Source organism: Mus caroli, chromosome X (genome assembly GCF_900094665.2).
Source record: "Mus caroli chromosome X, CAROLI_EIJ_v1.1, whole genome shotgun sequence".
NCBI classification, from domain to species: Eukaryota; Metazoa; Chordata; class Mammalia; order Rodentia; family Muridae; genus Mus; species Mus caroli.
Genome location: NC_034589.1, coordinates 123353329 through 123373723, shown reverse-complemented (window position 1 = coordinate 123373723; position 20395 = coordinate 123353329). Strand labels below are relative to the sequence as shown.

The window sequence follows — 20395 nt, the reverse complement described above, 5'->3', positions numbered from 1 at the left end:
ATGGCCAGCAGCATTGTCTAATCTCTAGCCCCTTAAAATGTTTCACTGGCCTTTAGGGAGTTTCTCAAGTTTTTATTTGTCTGTTTTTGTTTTACATGTAAGTGATCTGGAGACAGAAAGACAATTAGCCTTCTTTGTCTAATCAAATTTGGTTCTTTTTATCAGTCCCTGTGTGACATAGTTGGGGGGATTTTTTTTTAATTTAAAATATTTGACAAAATTGCATGTGTTTAAGGTATATAATGTGATGATATACACTCATCTTGTATAATAACTGCCACAGTCAAATTAATACATCCATCACTATCAATAGTTAGCGCTCTCTCTCTCTCTCTCTCTCTCTCTCTCTCTCTCTCTCTGTGTGTGTGTGTGTGTGTGTGTGTGTGTGTGTGTGTAGGGTGAAGACACTCAAGCCTGCTTTCTTATCCAACCTCAAGTATGCAGTTGAGTACTAATACAGTCTCCATGTTACATATTAAATCTCCAGAAGTTACTCATAGCTCATGATTTGTTTACCACTATGTTTCTGGTTTGTTTTGTTTCGTTTTTGAGACAGGGTTTCTCTGTATAGCCCTGGCTGTCCTGGAACTCACTCTGTAGACCAGGCTGGCCTCGAACTCAGAAATCCGCCTGCCTCTGCCTCCCAAGTGCTGGGATTAAAGGTGTGTGCCACCACTGCCTGGCTTGTTTCTGTTTTCTACATGTCTGTGCTCATTACTTTCCTCTAAAATGAAGCACTAAGAATTGAAGACAGGACTCTAGTTAGAGTCTTAAGTTCTCCGTGCTTCAAGACTACAAGAGAGTTACTTTCCTCTAGATATTTTACTTCTAGAAACAACAACAACAACATTTTTTTCAGATTTGCCATTTCTTTCAGTTGCTGTCAGCAAAGCCCATTTCCACACACCCTCCAGCCATCCACCCTGCTTCCACCTGGAGACTGTTGAATTTCCAAGTTGGAACCTACTTGTGAGACTTCACTCTTCACCCTGGAAAATACATCATTGAGTTTGACCTCTAAAGCTGAATGATGAAGGTCTTTTTGAATATTAATCACCCGGCTTCATAAAGTACACAGCCTTTCACGAGTTATACAGCACATTTATTGGGCTACTTTCTCTCTCTTCCTCACAGCTGTTTACTACAGACGGCACCCACGTCAGGACCTGATAGCACATTGTATTTAAGTGTATGCACGTGTACATGCCACGACCTGAGTGTGGAGGTCAGGAGTCCCACTAATGGCAATCACTTCTCTCCTTCCTTGGGGATTGGATGTAAGTCATGAGGCTTGGCAGCACGGGCTTTACCTGCCGACCCATCTCCATGGGGAATAGTTTGAATGTTCACCAGCTTTGTCCTCACTATTTTGGAATAGTCCTATTGGTATGAATGAGGGGGCTGGGTAAGTGGTTGTGACCAAAGGGTGAAAAAGTTCCTGCCTTTATTCTGTCTTCTGCCTTTGCTTCCCTGTCTAATTTCCCAAGGTACTGTTATTAACTTCCAATTCCCACCCCAAATGGACCTTCAGACATGATGAAGCATGTGACAAGAAGCATCTAACTGAAGAAAAAAGGAGGTATGGCGAATGTCTATGGTCACTCCATTGGTAACTGGCACAGCTATTGCATGTGACTAAGGAAAGGTCATCAATAAAGTAGGGAGAGCTATATAACATTTGGTGCTCATTGATCTATACCCATGTAGTGATTTACCAATTTGCCATTCTACAAATGCTTGAAAAAAAATCCCAGTACTTTCCAAATTCTGACCAATTTTGGGGATCAATAATATGTTTCTGTATTAGGGTGTAATGTCTCTGTAAGGCAATATGAAAGTGGTCCATGAGAGAAGACAGACAAGATCAGTCACCAGGGCCTCTGCCACCATCATGTGGCAAATATTAGCTACATTTCTTTAGGGGAATCCTCGGGGAGGAGATGGAAGCTGGGACACAAACCTGGGACCCACTGAGGGAACAGTCAGGCTTCAAAGAACACATCTAGTCTTGTTTGCTAGTTGACAGAATCAAAGAAAATAGTGTACCTTGTTTAACTTGGAGGAAATAAATGAGACAGAATCTCCTATGTTGTCCAGGCTTTGAACTGGTTGGTGATCGTCCTGTCCCCCATCACCCCAGTAGCTGGGATTATATTTTTTTTTCAGCATGGCTCAGTTCATAAGGCTAAATTTTGAAGGTAGAATAGTCACAAAAGAACATTTGAAAAAATGGGGAAGGGCACAAGTCCTTGTGTGGGCTTATATTCCGGCATCTTTATCTGCAGAAGAAAAATGCTTTCTTAGAAAATGACTCAGCAGGGAAGTCTTGTCTCTACCTCTGTCCGGCTATGTATTTCAGGGTCTCTGAGTGAGCTTTCTTTGTCCTCCAAGTTGAACTGTGTGATCCCGACTCTCCCCTACTGAGGCCACAGGAGACCTTAAAGACACTGGCATCTCTCTTCTTCCTGTGCTGATCGTCCCCCACAGTCCTTTAGGTACGTCATTCCTTTGCCCCAGAGGGTAGTCTGATGATGACCTGTTGTTTGTTCAGCCCAGCCCCATCTTTTTAGGAGACTCAACCACCACCATAATGGGAAGAGTCTCTCAGAACTGGACTCTTGAGTGTAAAGAGGTCCCAGGCAAATGTCGGGGGGTGGGGGCAGAGAGTTTGGTGGGGGAGTGGAATAGGGACAGCAGCTCGAAATCAGATACCATATTGCTAAGGAGAAAAAAAAAAAAGGGCAATGGTTTAAGTCAGGAAACAAAAAAAGGGAACTGAGTGGCTGCGAAAGGGTGGGGTTTGCTCAGGCTGTCCTTCCTCTCTGGACTGTAAGAATATGTCTCCAGGGCCAGAGTCTTCAGAGATCGAGTCCCACCTTCCAAGTCCTGGCATCTCACTACGTCTGGGGAGCTACCTGCATTAAGTCAGAACTGAGGTGGGTTTGGGCTGAGGTAGGGCCTGGGCAGAGGCCATAATTACTTCTTGTGGAACTCTCAAAGGTCGGACAGGAAGCATGGCTGGTTCCATATATCTACTGGTGGAGGACACTCATGGAGAGTGGGAGTGTCACCAGCAGAAGGCCCTGGTATTCCCTTCCAATGATGGAGGGGAACATAAAATGTCTTCCGAAGACGGCGAGTGCGGTGGGGTGGTTATAGGAAGAGGAAAGTGTGACCTGAGGTGACCGTCTGAAAAGGTAGCAAATGTTGTTGGGAAGGGAGCTCTGCAGCTCTCGATGGGAACGAGACACTACAGGCAGCGGCAGGGTAAAAACGAGCCATTTTCCCCAAACACTATCTGAAGACACAAAATGCATCCTTGTATCAATGAGAACCTTAGAAGGAGGAATTCTAAAAGGACATTTCATCTGCAAAAAGCTAAAATAGCTCCTGTGTACCTAACGGCAGTGCTGAGGAAAGGTCCGTGCTCTAGAGGGTAGGGACAACTTGTCTTGGCCTGCAACGGGCCAGATAGTACCAGGATGAGAGCTGGCTATGAGGAAGGATTGTATGGAGGCTGAGGCAGCCTCGTGGTAACAGTGGGTAGGAAACAGAGCCAGCGGAACGCAGCCTCTGCCTCAGCTGAGACAGTGTGGCCAACCCGTGGTCTCCGGAAAGGTTTGTCCTTTTACAGTTAACCTACCATGTGCATGGCTGCCTTTTCTCTTGGCGTTGTTATTTCTCCTCTCCTTTCCTTTCCTTTCCTTTCCTCTCCCTCTCCTTCCTCTTCCTTTCCTGGCCAGTATGCCCTGATCCAGAATCAGTACTCAACAGCCTTTAAATTGTATCAAATTTGTCTAGCCCCTTTCTCTTCAGGCTCCCTTGGCTTTTTCTCTTACCCCCTCCGCACATGCCTGTTACTTTGCTCTGGAAGATCATTGCCAGGATTTCAAGTGTAAATAAATGTAAAGTGGTTGAGGCCTCCAGCAAGAGTAAGTGCTGGATCTCAGCAGTCAGTACTAGTTTCGTTCTACCAGTGCCCACTAGGGTTGGCCTGGGGGCAAATAGAGTGAATTTCGACTCTGCTCAGATCAAGCTGACGAGACATTCTGAAGTGAGCCTCCAGACACCCGAGTGGGATTATAGCCTCCTCACTACCTAGCTCTCAATATTGGAAGGGTTAACCCATGCCAAGCTTTTCCAAGGGCTGAGAGAGTGGCAGCAGTCCAGAGGCTGAGGGTGGGGTGGGTGCACGCAGCTCAAGGCCTAGCCATCCTCTTTGCTGTTAGGTAGGTATATGCCTTAGCTCTGTCCCTTCCCTCGTCTTGCGTGCCACACTTCTGAAGCAAGGGCTCTATGGCCTTTCTCAAGTATTTGAAATAAGCCACAAAATGCAAGTTGTCATGGTAACCTAAAGTGTTACAGCTATGCAATAGAACTTAAGGCTTGCCCTACCACTGTAGACTGTTTAATTTTTTCATTTGGAAGTAAGGTCTTGCCTACCTAGCCAAGGCTATGTAGCCCAGACTAGCCTCAAACTTGTCCTTCTGCCTTACTCACCTGCAAGCTAGGATGACATGAGGACATTGTCACATCCACCTGACTTCTATTTTATTTAGGCTGTTTAATCTATTTGCTGCTTATTGCCGTTGATGTTTTGTTTAGAATCTTTGCAAATGCCTTATGGGGAGAACTAGTGTAACTTTCCGTCTACTTGTAGGGTCTTGGTGCAACTGAAGCAGGCACTATGATGTGTTGTTTCCATCTGAGCAAATTTCCTATAAAGTATCTTATCAGTTGTCTGGAGCCATAGCAGGAAGTCACTTAGATACATGTCATCTGAAACCCAAAGTTTGGACGTTCTCCAAACGGTCATCTGGATTGGTGTCTCTGCTTTTCTCTCAGCAATGCTGAGGTCTCATTGCTAACCCCTGAAGATAAGGGATGGCTAGAATTCAGGGTATAACAGAACATAAGAAGAGCTGGAGGAGGTGGCACAGACTTGTTTGTAATCACGAGGCTGAGGCAGGAGGGTTGCCTAGAGTTCCAGACCAACCTGAATTACAGAGGAAGACCTTGTTTCAAGGAGGAGGAGGAGGAGGAGGAAGAGGAGGAGGAGGAGGAAGTAGTTGTTGTTATAGAGGAGACTTTGACTTTTTTGTACTCCAAACCTGCTTGGTTATGCATGAAGCCATCAGGGGAGGGGGAGGGGACACACCTCTGAGGAGCCTGAAACAATTGGGCCACGTGTAACTTTCAGTTTGTTGCGGAGGTTTATGTACAGTAATGGAGCATCATCTTAGAAATTTATAAACTTGGAATGTCTAAACACGGGCATTCCTCCTCACTGCCCACTCTCTGAAAGCCCTCTTCAAATAAGCACCGAAGTGCAAAAACTTCGGGTTATACTGTTCACACTGCTGACCTTCACCAAAATGAAAATCCAGCCTCACTCCTAGGAAGACATTTTAGAGAGTTATGAGGAATTGAGTTTTAGACAAATGGAGGATTAAAGTAAACTGGCGAGTGAAAAAGTTGGTGTAGAATAAAGCCAGAGTTAAAAAAAGAATGACTGAAAAGTGATGTGAAATGAAGTAAAGATGCAGAGGAAAAGAACTCAGTTTCTCAAAACATGCTGTTAGGATCAGAAATTGGTACACTAATTCTGGAGAGTAGTTTGGTAATATGTAGCAAAATGTACACACAATTTTTCACATTCCTTTATATATTGTGGTGTGTCTGTGTGTGTTTTGGTATGTGTGTCTTTTTGTCTTATGTCTGTGTGTACATGTTGTGTGTATGTGGTTTCATGGTGTATATGTGTGTGTGTGTGTATATATATATATATATATATATATATATATATATATATATATGTGTGTGTGTGTGTGTGTGTGTGTGTGTGTATGTCAGTATATATATGACATATGTGCCTGTACTTGGGATGTGTGTGGGTATTTGTGTGTGTGGTGTCTGTATAGTGAATATGCATGCACAAGTGTGTGCTGATGCCTTCACAGAGTGTCAGAGTTACAAGGTGCTCTAAGTGGCTTCAAATGGATGCTCAGAGCTGAACTTGGGTCCTCTGGAAGAGCAGCAAGCACCTTTCTTACGTGCTGAGCCATCTCTCCAATTCCTCATCCTCATTAGTATTATTGTTGTTGTTCTTTCTCTTGTTATTTAGGTTTTGAGACTGGGTTTCACTGTGTAGCCCAGGCTGACCTTAAACTCACTATGTGATCCTCCTGCCTCAGCCTCCTGAGTGCTGAGATGACACTCATACTTCCCAGCCATGGCTAGGAATAACGGTAAAGAAGAATCTTAGAGGCGGGCAGTGGTGGCGCACGCCTTTAAACCCAGCACTTGGGAGGCAGAGGCAGGCCTGGTCTACAGAGTGAGTTCCAGGACAGCCAGGGCTACACAGAGAAACAACAAACAAACAAACAAAAACCCTTAGAACCCTTTTTTTCAGCAAGAAGTACATTGCATGGATGGATGAATGGACATATAGATAATTTTAAATATAAGCAAACTACACATGACACGTGCAATATGATTCCAACTTTAATAAGAAAAATGCACAGAAAAAAAGAAAAAAGATGCCAAAATTCTAACAATTCTATCTATCTATCTAAAGTTTGTAATTGATTTTTTTTATTTTTAATGGCCTTAAACTTGAAACATTTTCTACAATGAATTTGCATTATTTTGACATAATAGGGAAAAATAAGTGTTTACCCAAAGGGAAACAAAAACTCAATTGAAAAAATAAACCCAATAAAAGGGAAGTCTTCATCATGAATTTGGTCACAAAGGTTTCAGTCGAGTCTGAGCAGCGGTTCCTGAGAACTTACAGCTAACAAGTGGGTTGCTTTGATACTATGGACATGACATTGTAAAGACCTTTCTTCTGCCCCAGTAGGATGATACATGCCTTTAATCCCAGCACTTGGAGAGGCAGAGGCAGGGGAATCTTATGAGTTTAAAGACAGCCTGATGTACATAGTGAGTTCCAGGACAGCCAGGGCTATGTAGTAAGACCTTCTCAAAGAAAAGAGAAAGGAAAAGAAAAGAGCCAGTGGGTTTACTATCACCATATAAACTGGGTATGGGGATGCAGGCCTATAATCCCAACACTCAGCAGGTGGAGGAAAGAGAAGATCAGAAGGCTATGGTCATCCTTGACTACATAGAAAGTTTAATAACAACCTAGCTAAATGGAACCTTGTGGGGGGGAAAAAGGGAGATCAACCTGGGAAGTAATAGCATGCTACAGCAACTGCAAGATACAGCAGGAGCTAGAGATGGGTGAAGATGGACAAGGTACACAGTCACACACATATTAGCTTCATTAGGTTTGTTGTCAAGAACAAACGAAATAAGCCACGGAAGATGTTGGTCAGAAGCTGGGACGTGGGGCTCAAGGGCAGAGCTCTAGCCTAGTGTGCACAAGGTCCTGAGTTTCCTTCCCAGCAGCACAAGCATAAATGGCAAAATAATATAAAGTGCCTGACAGGTAGACGACACTAGAAGAGGAGTTCTTTTCCATTTCCTTACAGAGAAAAAAAAAATCGAAATAGCCAGATGCTTGATGGCCAATTACCAAGAGCTTTAAAGGAGAGCTAATGAGAAAAATGCTACTTCTTTGATGTTCTGGTTAAGTAGTTCTATTGGCATACTATTGACTCATAGCTTTCTCATCAACCGTCTTCAATCACAGGCAAGCTGGGTCATTTACTGCATATTGCTCCAGTGTTGTTTCTAGTAGTGTTCCATCTTATCATAAGCAAGGATAATTGCCAGTAATGCTTTCGTTTATTGACTCTTCAAGTGCTATTAATATTAATGCCTCGGCATAGTGCAGTTTGTATGCTAACTGAACTCTTACTAATAGGCTTCCTCTTTTTTAATTCTCCTGCTGCATGTAGAGCCGAGGGGCTGCAGAAAAGGTGGCTATGTGTATTCCTTGTATTTGGATTGTAATAATGTGACAACACTATATGTCACACAACCAACTCAGATTTTCTCCCTTTCTCATCACCTATATGAACCTCTCTCAGTACATGTGACATCTCTGTTACTTCCGTTTCCACCTAGTCTCTTACTCCTTGACTAACATGTGCAAGGTCAGCTCTATTGTGGGTTTTTTTTTTTTTTTTGGTGTGTGTTTGGATGGCCTCTATTGGCCAATGAAATTGCTAGAGGCAAAAATTAGAGCTTCCCACAATAAGTAGCTCCAAGGCTCTTTCTTACCTGCTATCAAAGAGCAGTCCACTGCACTGTGCCAGCCTTCTGGAAGACACTGAGATAGATTCTTCTTCTCTTATATTATTGGCTAGTAGACCTAAGAAAGAGCTACCACATTTTTAGGTTGTATGAGTCTGGATTGCATCCTAAGGAAAGGAAGAAGAACAAAGGGATAGCAAACCATGGTCATTCCAGTAACTATGCAGTTCAATGGTCTGGAGGTAGAGACCATCTCACTCCTCGCTCAGAGGGCCATGGTGGCGTACTTCCTCATATTCAGACCAGCACCGAACCTTTCCTCAACACAAGCACTTGAGAGAGACAGACAGAAGTCTTCCTCTTGTACAAATTGGATTTGTTCAAGGAAGGAAGGAAGAAAGAAAGAAAGGAAGGAAGGCAGGCAGGCAGGCAGGCAGAGGCAACAGCAGTACATGTCTTACAGGACATAAGAGTAGGTATCAGGACTGAAACTGATACTGGGTCTAAGCAGGGAATGTGTCCACTTAGACCACTCAGCATAATTGAAGGTAAAAGGGCTCGTAAGCACTTTACTCTCTAGCACACACACTAATGGATATGGTTCCTTGGGATGCTTTTGACCCTCTACTGCTTATGCTACTCAATTTCCTTAGGGTTTTATTTTGCCTTCCGTAATTTGGGTCTTTGATTATGAAGAGGTGCTTGGTTGTAATTCATCATGAAGCAAGAGTGATATTATAACAAATGACTTAGTAATTAATAAGTAATAATGACTTATTAATTACAATCAATAATTAATCATACATTATTGATTGTAATTAATAAATAATAGCTTATTGATTATAATTAATAAGTAATAACCAAATAATACGTAATAATGACTTATTATTCCATGACATAGCAATTAATAAGACGAGTATAAGATTTGCCATGTTACCACTACTTGTGAGTAATGAAGAATTATGCTATTAAGTGGAAATTTGGAGTTTGAGCTGAAACTGAAGGTAGGACTGATGGCCTGTCACTCTGGTGGGAGTCCATTTTAGGCAGAAGGCAATTAAGGGGACTAATGGGCTGGAGAGATGGCTCAGTGGTTAAGAGCACTGACTGCTCTTCCAGAGGTCCTGAGTTCAAATCCCAGCAAACACATGGTAGCTCACAACCACTGTAATGAAATCTGATGCTCTGTTCTGGTGTGTCTAAAGACAGTTACAGTGTACTTATATATAATAATAAATAAATCTTTAAAAAAAAGAAAGAAAGGGGAACTATATAGCAAGGTGAATGGAAACATTTGCATTTCTACATCATTTCTTTCTAAAGATTTACAACAAAAGATTAACCCAACCCACTGCTAGAAGGCGGCAGCAGCTGTGCCGTAGACAGAAGGCAGAGATCATTCTGACAGTCTTGTAATCCATTTTTATCTTCTCAGCATGGTAATACAGCTGTCTACACCACAGGAAAGAGCAAAACAACTGTACATAGCACCAAACTTTAATTAAAAACCAAAAAGCCAAACCAAACCAAAACCCTCCTTGCTCTCCCTGCTTAAAAAAAAAAAAAAATCACCTTTTCAGAGAAAAAAAAAAAAAAAAACGGTAAAAGTCCCGACTTTACTTATTTGGCTTTTATAGCGCGACCAAAAGCAAAAGGTATTTCCTGAAAACAAAAGTCGGCACTCCTTGCAGGGAACAAGCCTCTGATTATAAACAAAACTCCAAGGAGATATAATGAATTTTTGTTACTCTGTGGTCCATTTCTATGACTATCATCTTTTCACATATGTTTCTAGTGAAAGTTTAGAATTGTTAGGTAGAGAGAGAGAGTCTGTCTGTCTGTCTGAAGAAGTCATTGTTGAGCTGTGCCTGGCATGGCAGGCTTGTAATCTAGATAGCACTGTAGATGCTGAAGCAGCAGGATTGATGTGATGTCTAGGTCTGCCTGGACTACCAAATGAGTTGAAGGTCAGCATGAGCTATGCTGGGGCATCAATCTTCAGCCCCACAGAAAAACATTTGATGGTTTTGTGGAATGTTCTGGAGTATTCTAAGCATTGTTCTTCCAAAATGAGCACAGCTGGCATCCTTAACAGCAACATAGTTATGTCACTTGTTTTAAAAATAGATGTTATTTTACTGTATGGTTATGAGTGTTTTGCCTGCAGTAACATATATGCACCACTAGCATGCCTGATGCCCAAGGAGGTCAGAAGAAGGCACCACATCTCCTGGAACTGGGGTTACAAGTGGTTGTGAGCCATCCTCTGGGTGCTGGAAACTGAATGCTGGTTTTCTGCATGAGCAACAAGTTCTCTTAACCACTGCTCCATTGGTGCATCATTTATACCTCATGCCATCTAAAAGAAACTGTCTAAGGGAAGGGGAGAGGGAGGCCAAAGTGCTAAACTACTGTAGGAAAGCTGGTCTCAGCTTGAAAACAAAGCTTCTCTCCTTTATACCCTGTTTAGCTGGCAATGGGCTAAAATCACCTGGATGGTAGTCACTGTGTACTTATAAGTACAGGTGATGATGTATGTCCTTTTAGCTACAGACCTGAGTGAGTCCATTTTTGAAAAATTACATCATTGTTTAGGATCCTGGGAACTGAAAGTTCAATTATCTGCCTTAGTGGTTTACTGGTACTTGAATTATCCCTTCTGAGAATACCAGGGTCAACAGTTTCACTGAAAATGTTGCTGTTTACGAATTAGAAACATGTGCCATAAAGGGGTAAATAGTGTAAAGTGGTGTCTAGACATTACTGACCACCCAGGGCTATGTTGTCAGGCTCTAGAGCATTCAGTTCCCTTACCCAAGAAGCCCAGTTTTGTAAACTCACCATGTAGAATCAATCCCCTGGTTAAATAGTATGCGTTTGGGCTGGAGAGATGGCTCAGTGGTTAAGAGCACTGACTGCTCTTCCAGAGGTCCTGAGTTCAATTCCCAGCAACCACATGGTGGCTCACAAGCAGCTGTAAAGGGATCCGCTGCCCTCTTGCCGCATGCAGGTGTACATACAGATAGAGCACTCACACATAAAATAAATAAATCTTTAAGGAAAATAGTATGTGTTTACTGTACTTGAAATTTGACCAAGATGGGGACTCTGGAAGAAGGGGCTCAGGCAGAAAGACACAAGAGTCCCTGCTAGTGTTGTATATTTGTGTTTTGTTTACAACAGGGAGCAGGGCTGAGGCAGAACCAGGTAGGACAAAGATGACTATGCTAGAACCTTAAAAACTTTCCTTATCCACAGCACACAAACAAGTTGCAGAGAGAGGAAGCCATGGCTGCAGTGATACTGGAGAGCATCTTTCTGAAGCGCTCCCAGCAGAAAAAGAAGACATCACCTTTAAACTTCAAGAAGCGCCTGTTTCTCTTGACTGTACACAAACTTTCATACTATGAATATGACTTTGAACGTGGGGTAAGTTTCCCAAATGAGAAGTCCAAATTTCACCATAGTCTTGGATCTTCTGTGAGAAATGAGATATGTCTTCCATGGCTGGTAGGTAGGAACTTAGTAGAGCTAAGTACATCAAACTTGAAAACATATTTCCTAGCCTAGGAGTAGGCACAGTCATGACAGGGGGAAAGTCAAATATGTTAAGAAGCTGTTCAGAATGTCTTACCATGGAATTGTGTGGTTGGTAAGAACTCACTACATGCTTCTTGAGAATGAAATCCAAGAATTCGACATTGTGTTTTTATTTCTGGAACAATAATGCATATAATCATTTATTCTTCTATGTTATCTGCTTCCCACTTGGCATTTAAAGGTTAAATAAAATGCTGGATTTGTTTAAAACTAACAGGTTCTGCCAGGCACAGTGGCACATACTTTTAGTCCCGGCACTCAGGTTTACACAGTGAGTTCTAGACCAGCCAGGGCTACATTGTGAGACCTTGAGTCAAAAACAAAAACCAGGTTCTGTTAGGCTGCAAGTACCACCTCACCACAGAGGGTGATTAGATAACTGTGTAAACATCTGGTGGCTCGATCGCTCGTAACCTTTCTCCGTTTTCTTCCTCATTCTTTCCTTCAGAGAAGAGGCAGTAAGAAAGGTTCAATAGATGTTGAGAAGATCACCTGTGTTGAAACAGTAATTCCTGAAAAAAATCCCCCACCAGAAAGACAGATTCCGGTAAGATGAGACCCATGTCAAAGAGAGGGGGCTGCAGATTGTAAGGCACTTGGAACTCTCAAATACTCCAATCCAATGGTGGTGGCGTAGTGTGGCGTAGAATGCAGTTTTGTTTCCTTAGAAAATTTTTCAGCGGGAGCCAGCAAGATTGCCCAGTAGGGAGGGGAACTTGTTTCCAAGCCTGATGACTTGAGTTCTATCCTGGAAAATCGTCCTCTCAACTCCTCATGAGAACTGTGCCTCACATGTGCACACACACACACACACACACACACACACACACACGAAGCAGAAAGCAAGAATGCAAGAAAAATACTTTTTTGCATTCAGGCTGAGGGATGGTAAAGTGTGTGCCACAGCAAGCCCAAGGGCTTGAGAATCACCAGAACTCACCCAAAGCCAGACCTGGTAGAGGACACACATCTGCAAATGCAGCCCTCTGATGGCAAGGTGGACACAGTGAAACTCCTGGAAGCTCAAGGTCCAACTAGTCTGACATATGAAAAAGTGACCATGCCAGGCAGTGGTGGCACATACCTTTAATCCCAGTACTTGGGAGGCAGAGGCAGGTGAATTTCTGAGTTTGAGGCCAGCCTGGCCTACAGAGTGAGTTCCAGGACAGCCAGGGCTACACAGAGAAACCCTGTCTGGAAAAACCAAAAAGAGAGAGAGAGAGGGAGAAAGAAAAAGTAACCATGTTTCAAAGAAGGTGGGAGGTGAGGACTGATAGCCACGGCTGTCCTCTGACCTCCACAGGCATGCTCCTGCAAATCCATCCATCCATCTACCCATCCATAGAGAGATTTTTAAAACTGCTTTCTGTTTTTGAAGATTTATTTTTAAATGTGTATTGTGTTTATATGTATGTATATAGGTGGTTATGCATGTATTGTATATATATATATGCATATATATACATACTTATATACATTATATAATTAGAATACAATACAACTATATACCTTGATTTATTTTCTTTAGGAGGGACTTGATGTTTTAGATTTTTTTTTCTGGGTGTGTGTGGCATAAGTGTATATAAACACATGTGCACTTGTTTAAGTGTATGTGGGAGCCAGGTACCTTTCTCTGACACTCTCCTCCTTTTCTTTGTAAGTTTTTAGAATTATATTTATCTGTTTATTTATGTATTTATGTACGTATTTATTTATTTAGTCACTCATTATGTATTTGAGACATGAGACAGAGTCTTACCATGTAGTGCTTGCTAGCCAGGAAGTCACTCTGTAGACCAGGCTGAATTTAAACCCAGAAATTCACCTGCCTCTGCCCGCTCAGTGCTAGGATTAAAAGCATGTGCTAGCATGCCCAGCTGGACTTTGTTTGCCTGCTTGCTTGTTGCATGTAAGTGGGTAGGTGCAAACCTGCACAACGTGACTGGAAGCCAGGTAACAACTCGTGGAAATCAGTTCTTGCCTTCTACCATGAAGTTCCTGGAGATTGAACTCAGGTCATCAGGCTTGGTGACAAGTGCCTTGACTCTCCTAGCCATTTGGGGAACTGGAATTACAGACATTTATAAATTGCCATGTTGGTGTTGAGAATCAAATCCAGGTTCTTTGAAAAAGCATCCAAACCGTTGAGCCATCTCCTCCAGAACTACCTCTCTACCGCCCCCCTTTTAAGGTTTACTATTTTGTGAATGTTTGTGTACATGTGTGTGTACCACATGCATGCCTGGTACCTCTGTACAGAGGCCAGAACACTGCATCAGTTCTGATGTTGGATGGTTCCCCTGGAACTGAAGTTGCAGGCAGTTATGAGCCTCCATGTAGGTACTGTGAACCAAATCCGGGTCCTTTGCAAGATTAGCAAATACTCTGCTTTTTCTGGTTTTTCAAGCAGAGATGTGTGTGTGTGTGTGTGTGTTTTCTGTAGACCAGTCTGGCCTTAAACTCACAGAGATCCACCTGTCTCTGCCTCCGTAGTGCTGGGATTAAAGGTATATGCCACTTCCACCTGATTTAGCAAGTGCTCTTAAGTACTGAGCCATCTTCTGCCCCAAACATTTCTTAAGGTACTTGAGTGTTTTGCCTACATGTCTATAAAAATGCAGTGTGTGCATGTCTAGTGTGAATGGGGGCCAGAAAAGGGTGTCAGATACACTGGGCCTGAGTTGCAGGTGGTGTGGGACCTGAGACATAAACTTAGACCTCTGCAAGAACAGGCAGTAGTCTTAACTGTTGAGCCATCTCTCTAACCCCAATAATGCTTTTATTATTTTTTTATTATATTCCATTTCATTTTTTTAGATGTTGAAAACTACACGGGATGTATTTCTACCCATTCTTTTTTTTGGAGGGGTGGTTCAAGACAGGGTTTCTCTGTGTAGCCCTGGCTGTCCTGGAACTCACTTTGTAGATCAGTATGGCCTCATCTCAGAAATCCGCCTGCCTCAACCTCCCGAGTGCTGGGATTAAAGGCGCGCACCACCACTGTCCGGCTTCTTCCAGTTTTTTAATCTTTGAATTTGGTTTTGGTTTACTTTATTCTGCCCACAGTCTGTTTCCTGCCTCTCCCCTATCTGTCTCTCCTCCTCCTCCTCTTTCTTTGACAAATGGTCTCACTATGTATTTCTGGCTGGCCAGGCTGGCCTTGAATTTATGGGAAGCAGCCTCTGCCTCCCACATGGTAAGATTAAATGTATATACCACCACACACAGCTCTTTCTTTCTTCTTTTTGTTTCTTTTTTTTCCTGTTTGTATTTTTGTTTTGTTTTGCTTTTTTGTTTTTGTTTTTCAAGACAGGGTTTCTCTGTGTAGCCCTGGGTGTCCTGGAACTCACTCTGTAGACCAGGCTGGCCTCGAACTCAGAAATCTGCCTGTTTCTGCCTCCCAAGTGCTGGGATTAAAGGCATGCACCACCACTGCCCGGATCCTGTTTGTATTTTTGACAGTCTCTCTCTGTAGCCCAGGTAGCCCAGGTTGGCTTAAAGTCCCTCTATACCCAGGCTCCCAAGCCCTGAGATTACAGCTGTGTACCATCAGACCCACATCCTCATTTCTCTATGATTGTTTTTTTTTTTTTTCTGCAATGCTGGTAATTGAGTCCAGAACATCATGTGTATAAGGAAGCACTCTAGCACTGAGTTACAGCCCCACTCCATCATAGTTCTCCTTTCATCTTATTTGCTTAAATCCTTTTGAACTTTATGTTAGGGTGTTATATGAAATAGCTTTCTAATTCCTAGCACCAATTGTTGAGAAACTACATTTTCGCTCATGATTTGAAATGTCTATGGGTCTATTGGAATGGAAGGAATCATTAAATTACTTTGGCACCTGGAGTGATGGTTCAGTAGTTAAAAGCACGTGTTGCTCTTGCAGAGGCATAAGTACAGTTCTTAGCATCCACAGTGGATGGCCATCCAGGGCAAAGCATGCTGTTTTCTGGCATCTATAGGGTAGACATATAGATATAAAATAAATATATATTTTTAAAATATAAACGTCTGACAGTTTTGCTAGAGTTTTTTGATGGCATGGTAGAAGATTTTCAGTACTAAAGGACACCTGGAAACGAGCAGCACCTCTATCATACTTACTTAGTTACACCATGGCCAAAACAACAAATAAAAGAAAATGTTTAGGGGCTAGAGAGATGGCTCTGCGGTTAAGAGGACTATCTGCTTTCCAGAGGTCCTGAGTTCAATTCCTAGCAACAAATGGTGGCTCACAACCATCTATAATGCGATCTGATGCCCTCTTCTGGCATGCAGGTATACATGCAGATAGAGCACTCATACATAAATAAATAAACATTAAGAAAATAAAAGAAGCCAGGCAGTGGTGGCACACACCTTTAATTCCAGCACTCGGGAGGCAGAGGCAGGCAGATTTCTGAGTTCGAGGCTAGCCTGGTCTACAAAGTGAGTTCCAGGGCAGCCAGGTCTATACAGAGAAACCCTGTCTTGAAAAACAAAACAAAAAAGAAAAAAGAAAAGACAAGAAAAGGTTTAATTTGGGGCTTATGGTTTCAAAGGGGTCAAGTTTATGATGGTGGAGCAAAGGTACGTACAGAGGAACAGCTGAGGATGTGAACACCTCAGGATGTGGACCTGAAGCTGATAGGCTGAAAATGAGTCATTTGAAACCCCCAAACCTACCCCCCAGTGACACACCTCCTCTAAGAAAACCACACTTTGGCCAGGCAGTGGTGGCGCACGCCTTTGATCCCAGCACTTGGGAGGCAGAGACAGACGGATTTCTGAGTTCAAGGCCAGCCTGGTCTACAAAGTGAGTTCCAGGACAGCCAGGGCTATACAGAGAAACCCTGTCTTGAAAAAGAAAGAAAGAAACAAACGAAGAAGAAGAAGAAGAAGAAGAAGAAGAAGAAGAAGAAGAAGAAGAAGAAGAAGAAGAAGAAGAAGAANAAGAAGAAGAAAAAGAAAGAAAGAAAGAAAGAAAGAAAGAAAGAAAGAAAGAAAGAAAGAAAGAAAGAAAGAAAGAAAGAAAGAAAGAAAGAAAGAACCACACTTCCTAATCCTTCCCATAAGTCCGACCACCCACGGACCAAGTATTCAAATTCATGAGCCAATGGAGGCCATTCACATCCAAACCACCACAGCATCCATAAGTAATCAACCCTATTTCCTTTTTTCATTACAGAGGAGGGGTGAGGAGTCCAGTGAAATGGAACAGATTTCAATCATTGAAAGGTTCCCGTACCCATTCCAGGTGAGTCATTTAATCTAGTGCACTCTGGAAAAGCCTCTGTAATGAAGTCATTAGGAATGAGTTGAAGGATACTAGGTCCCAGTGAGCCGAAATTGAGGTTGTCAAGGAAGACATGTTAAGGAACCAGGCCTATTTGGCCCAATGCTCTGTATACCAGTCACTAAGCTGAGTTTCCAAGAGAGAAAGAGTTTACTTACAAGGCAGTCAGTTGTAGAAGTAGGAGATGAATGTCTCAAATAGTCTTCTCTGCTAGGGTTGGAGGACATTTATTGAAAATGTAAGCAGGGCAACATAAGGTATGGAGACAGGTGGTTAAAGATAACCAGCTGTTGGCAAATGCAGAATCAATTGTCATGGCTCTTCATGGGAGAGACATTCAGAAAATGGTATAATCCGAGGGTGAAGTTTTCATCTCTATTAGACCAATCTTTGAGAATCTGCACAGGCACAAGTGAAGAGCCAATGGTTTCTCCTAATTTCCCCTCTCCATCCTAGCCCTTCTCTCTCTCAGCCCACTCTCTGTCCCTCGTAAGCCCCTCTCCTAACCTTCTCCCGCTCTGTCTTCCTCTCCCTCAGGACCCCACCTCCCTTTTAGTCCTCTCCATCTCTGTCCTAAACTCTCCCTCCTAATCTTCCTCTTCTCACCTTCACCCACTTTAAACATGATGAGCTCTCTCCATGAGATGTAAGGCAGGTCTCAAACTTACAACCCTTCTACCATAGCCTCCCAGCTGCTGGGATTACAGGCTTACTAACAATTGCTACCACACCCAATCAGAACTGGTAATTCTGGTTGGTAAGAGACCTTGGAGGTCCTTGAAAGGTAACCCAGGCAACAATTATTATAATTAATCTTCTATCAGAGGTCTTTACAGCAAAGCTGGGGCTGGCTGATACATATACCTCAGCTGTGTTATTTGCAGGATTAATGGGTTTTTTTTTTGAAGTCAAATAAAAGCAAAGAAAAGGTAGGTTAGTGTAAATGAGATTAGGCCAGCTGTGTTTGTGGACTAATAATGACATGTTAGGATTCTATCCTTCTATGGAGTCTCAGACATCTCTATGTCTTATTCTTTGAATGCCAACATTCATGAGAATGACTCTCAGATCCTTCCAAGATACTTCTGAGCTGCAAATGACATATATTTACTATGGGAAACCCTTCATTTAGTGCATATGCATCAGAAACCTCCTGGGCAGCAAAAAGAAAAATGTAAATAAGCAAAGGCTTATTTATTTATTTATTTATTTACATTTTAAAAATTTATACTCAATATATGAAATTGACAAGCATATTTGTTTTTGTGTTTTCTCCATCTACCACAATTTCTTTTCATCTACACCTCTGTACTGGCTTGTTTTGTGTCAACTTGACACAGCTAGAGTTATCACAGAGAAAGGAGCTTCAGTTGAGGAAATGCCTCCATGAGATCCAACTGTAAGACATTTTCTCAATTAGTGATCAAGGGGGAAAGGCCCCTTGTGGGTGATACCATCTCTGGGCTGGTAGTCTTGGGTCTATAAGAGAGCAGGCTGAGCAAGCCAGGGGAAGCAAGCTAATAAAGAACATCCCTCCATGGCCTCTGCATCAGCTCCTGCTTTCTGACCTGCTTGAGTTCCAGTCCTGACTTCCTTTGGTGATGAACAGCAATATGGAAGTGTAAGCTGAATAAACCCTTTCCTCCCCAACTTGCTTCTTGGCCATGATGTTTGTGCAGGAATAGAAACCCTAACTAAGACAACCTCTAAAAGGTTATAAATCAGCAGGAGGCCTATTCTGTTATGTCTTGTTTGTGATGACTGAATTGAGAAAGGCACTCTGCTTGTTGACTGACCATCTCACTTCCTCCTGGTTCTGCGTATCTCCTTAATGGTGGTCACGTGGGTTGAAAAGGCAGAAAAGGGGAGGGGAGGGTTAGTATTAGGAAGTTCAGTAAGGAGAAGGCTTATTAGACATTCATATACATTCTGGTCTAGTCAGAAACAAATGAAGAGTGTCTTTTTGATATGCCATGTAAGCCATAGAAGAGAGTACAATTTGGGCTTCCAGTTGGCGTGTTTGTCTCCTGAGAGCTGTGTAGGTCACATGCAGTGACTGTAGCAGCCTCTGAAGCAGTGAAAGTCAGAAAAGGAAGTGGAAAGTCTCAGGGGAGGGGGCTTCCTGTCATGGATGTATGAGCACGACAAGACCAACAGGCAAAGAGAAAACTGTAAAATGATTTCTTTCATGTCTCTGACTGTTAGGAAACTTGTGAAGGTAGGGTGTTTGTGACATTGCTTTTATTATCACTGTCTTTGAACATGATCTTGTTTGGCTATGTGAGCAGATAATGAAGAACAGCGTTATAAAATTAAGAATAATTCATAATTCAAAAACTGTATTTGACTTTAGAATTCATTGTGTGATATCTATTAACCTTATGGAGAGTTAGACCCCAAACTTTGAGACACTATTTCACTATGTACCCAAGGCTAGCAAAGAGTTCACCATCCTCCTGCCTCAACTTCCTGAGTAATGGGATTACAGGTATGTGTCACCATTCTTGACTTTACAACCAACATTTTTATATTTTATGCATCTCTGTAGTACCTACCACAATGAAAATGATGTTTGAAAAATACTGATGGATTTAATGATAGTCCCTGATATATATTTACTCAATTTGAAGTATGTTTGTAGTTCTAATTTGGGTTTGTTTGGCAAATATTAGTGAGAAAAGACCACTGGAGAGAGATGTAACCATCGCAAATTTAAAATTTTACTCCCTCTTATTCAAGCCAAAAAAAAAAATGAGTAAAAGTTTAAGTCATATATATTACCCCTTCAATTTTCTTGCATATAAACCAAAACTTAATACTAAAATCATAAATATCCTCTGCTAAAGGAAAAATTTCTACCAAGAGCTAAGGGAAACATTGTAAACTAAATAGATACCTAAATTAAAACATACATTAATGGGATTTAAGATTATTCAAAAGCTAAGAGCTTTGAAGTCTTACATCCCTGGACATGAAGTAGTTCAGGAATTCTTCAGCTGGTTTACCTGACCTCTGGATCACTGCTAACTGAAGACCCTGTTTGTTTGTATTTTCTTTATTTTATACAACAAATATACAGTGTTGTACCTTAAGACTCACTCATTGCTCTGAGATCTTTCTTGTTGCTTTCTGAGCCCTAATCTTGGAATTTGGTGTGTCACTCTAGGTTGTATATGATGAAGGACCTCTCTATGTTTTCTCCCCAACTGAAGAGCTGAGAAAGCGCTGGATTCACCAGCTCAAAAATGGTGAGAATTGCTTTGAAAGTAAACTAGTTTTAAAAAGGAAAAGAAGGAAATTGTAAGAAAGAGAGGAGGGAGAGAGAAAGAGAGAGAAGGAGAAATAAAG

General features: G+C 42.1%; 1 protein-coding gene across 1 annotated transcript in view; it reads left to right on the top strand.

Moving 5' to 3' along the window:
- Positions 1 to 2773: 2773 nt before the first annotated feature.
- The window catches only part of Btk (Bruton tyrosine kinase), a 40929-nt gene continuing 23307 nt past the window's right edge, over positions 2774 to 20395 (top strand). The window contains exons 1-5 of the mRNA XM_021152845.1: positions 2774 to 2936; positions 11425 to 11595; positions 12215 to 12313; positions 16940 to 17008; positions 20214 to 20295. Coding sequence (XP_021008504.1) covers positions 11455 to 11595; positions 12215 to 12313; positions 16940 to 17008; positions 20214 to 20295 — 391 coding nt within the window. The 5' untranslated portion in view covers positions 2774 to 2936; positions 11425 to 11454. The remainder of the gene's footprint in view (positions 2937 to 11424; positions 11596 to 12214; positions 12314 to 16939; positions 17009 to 20213; positions 20296 to 20395) is intronic.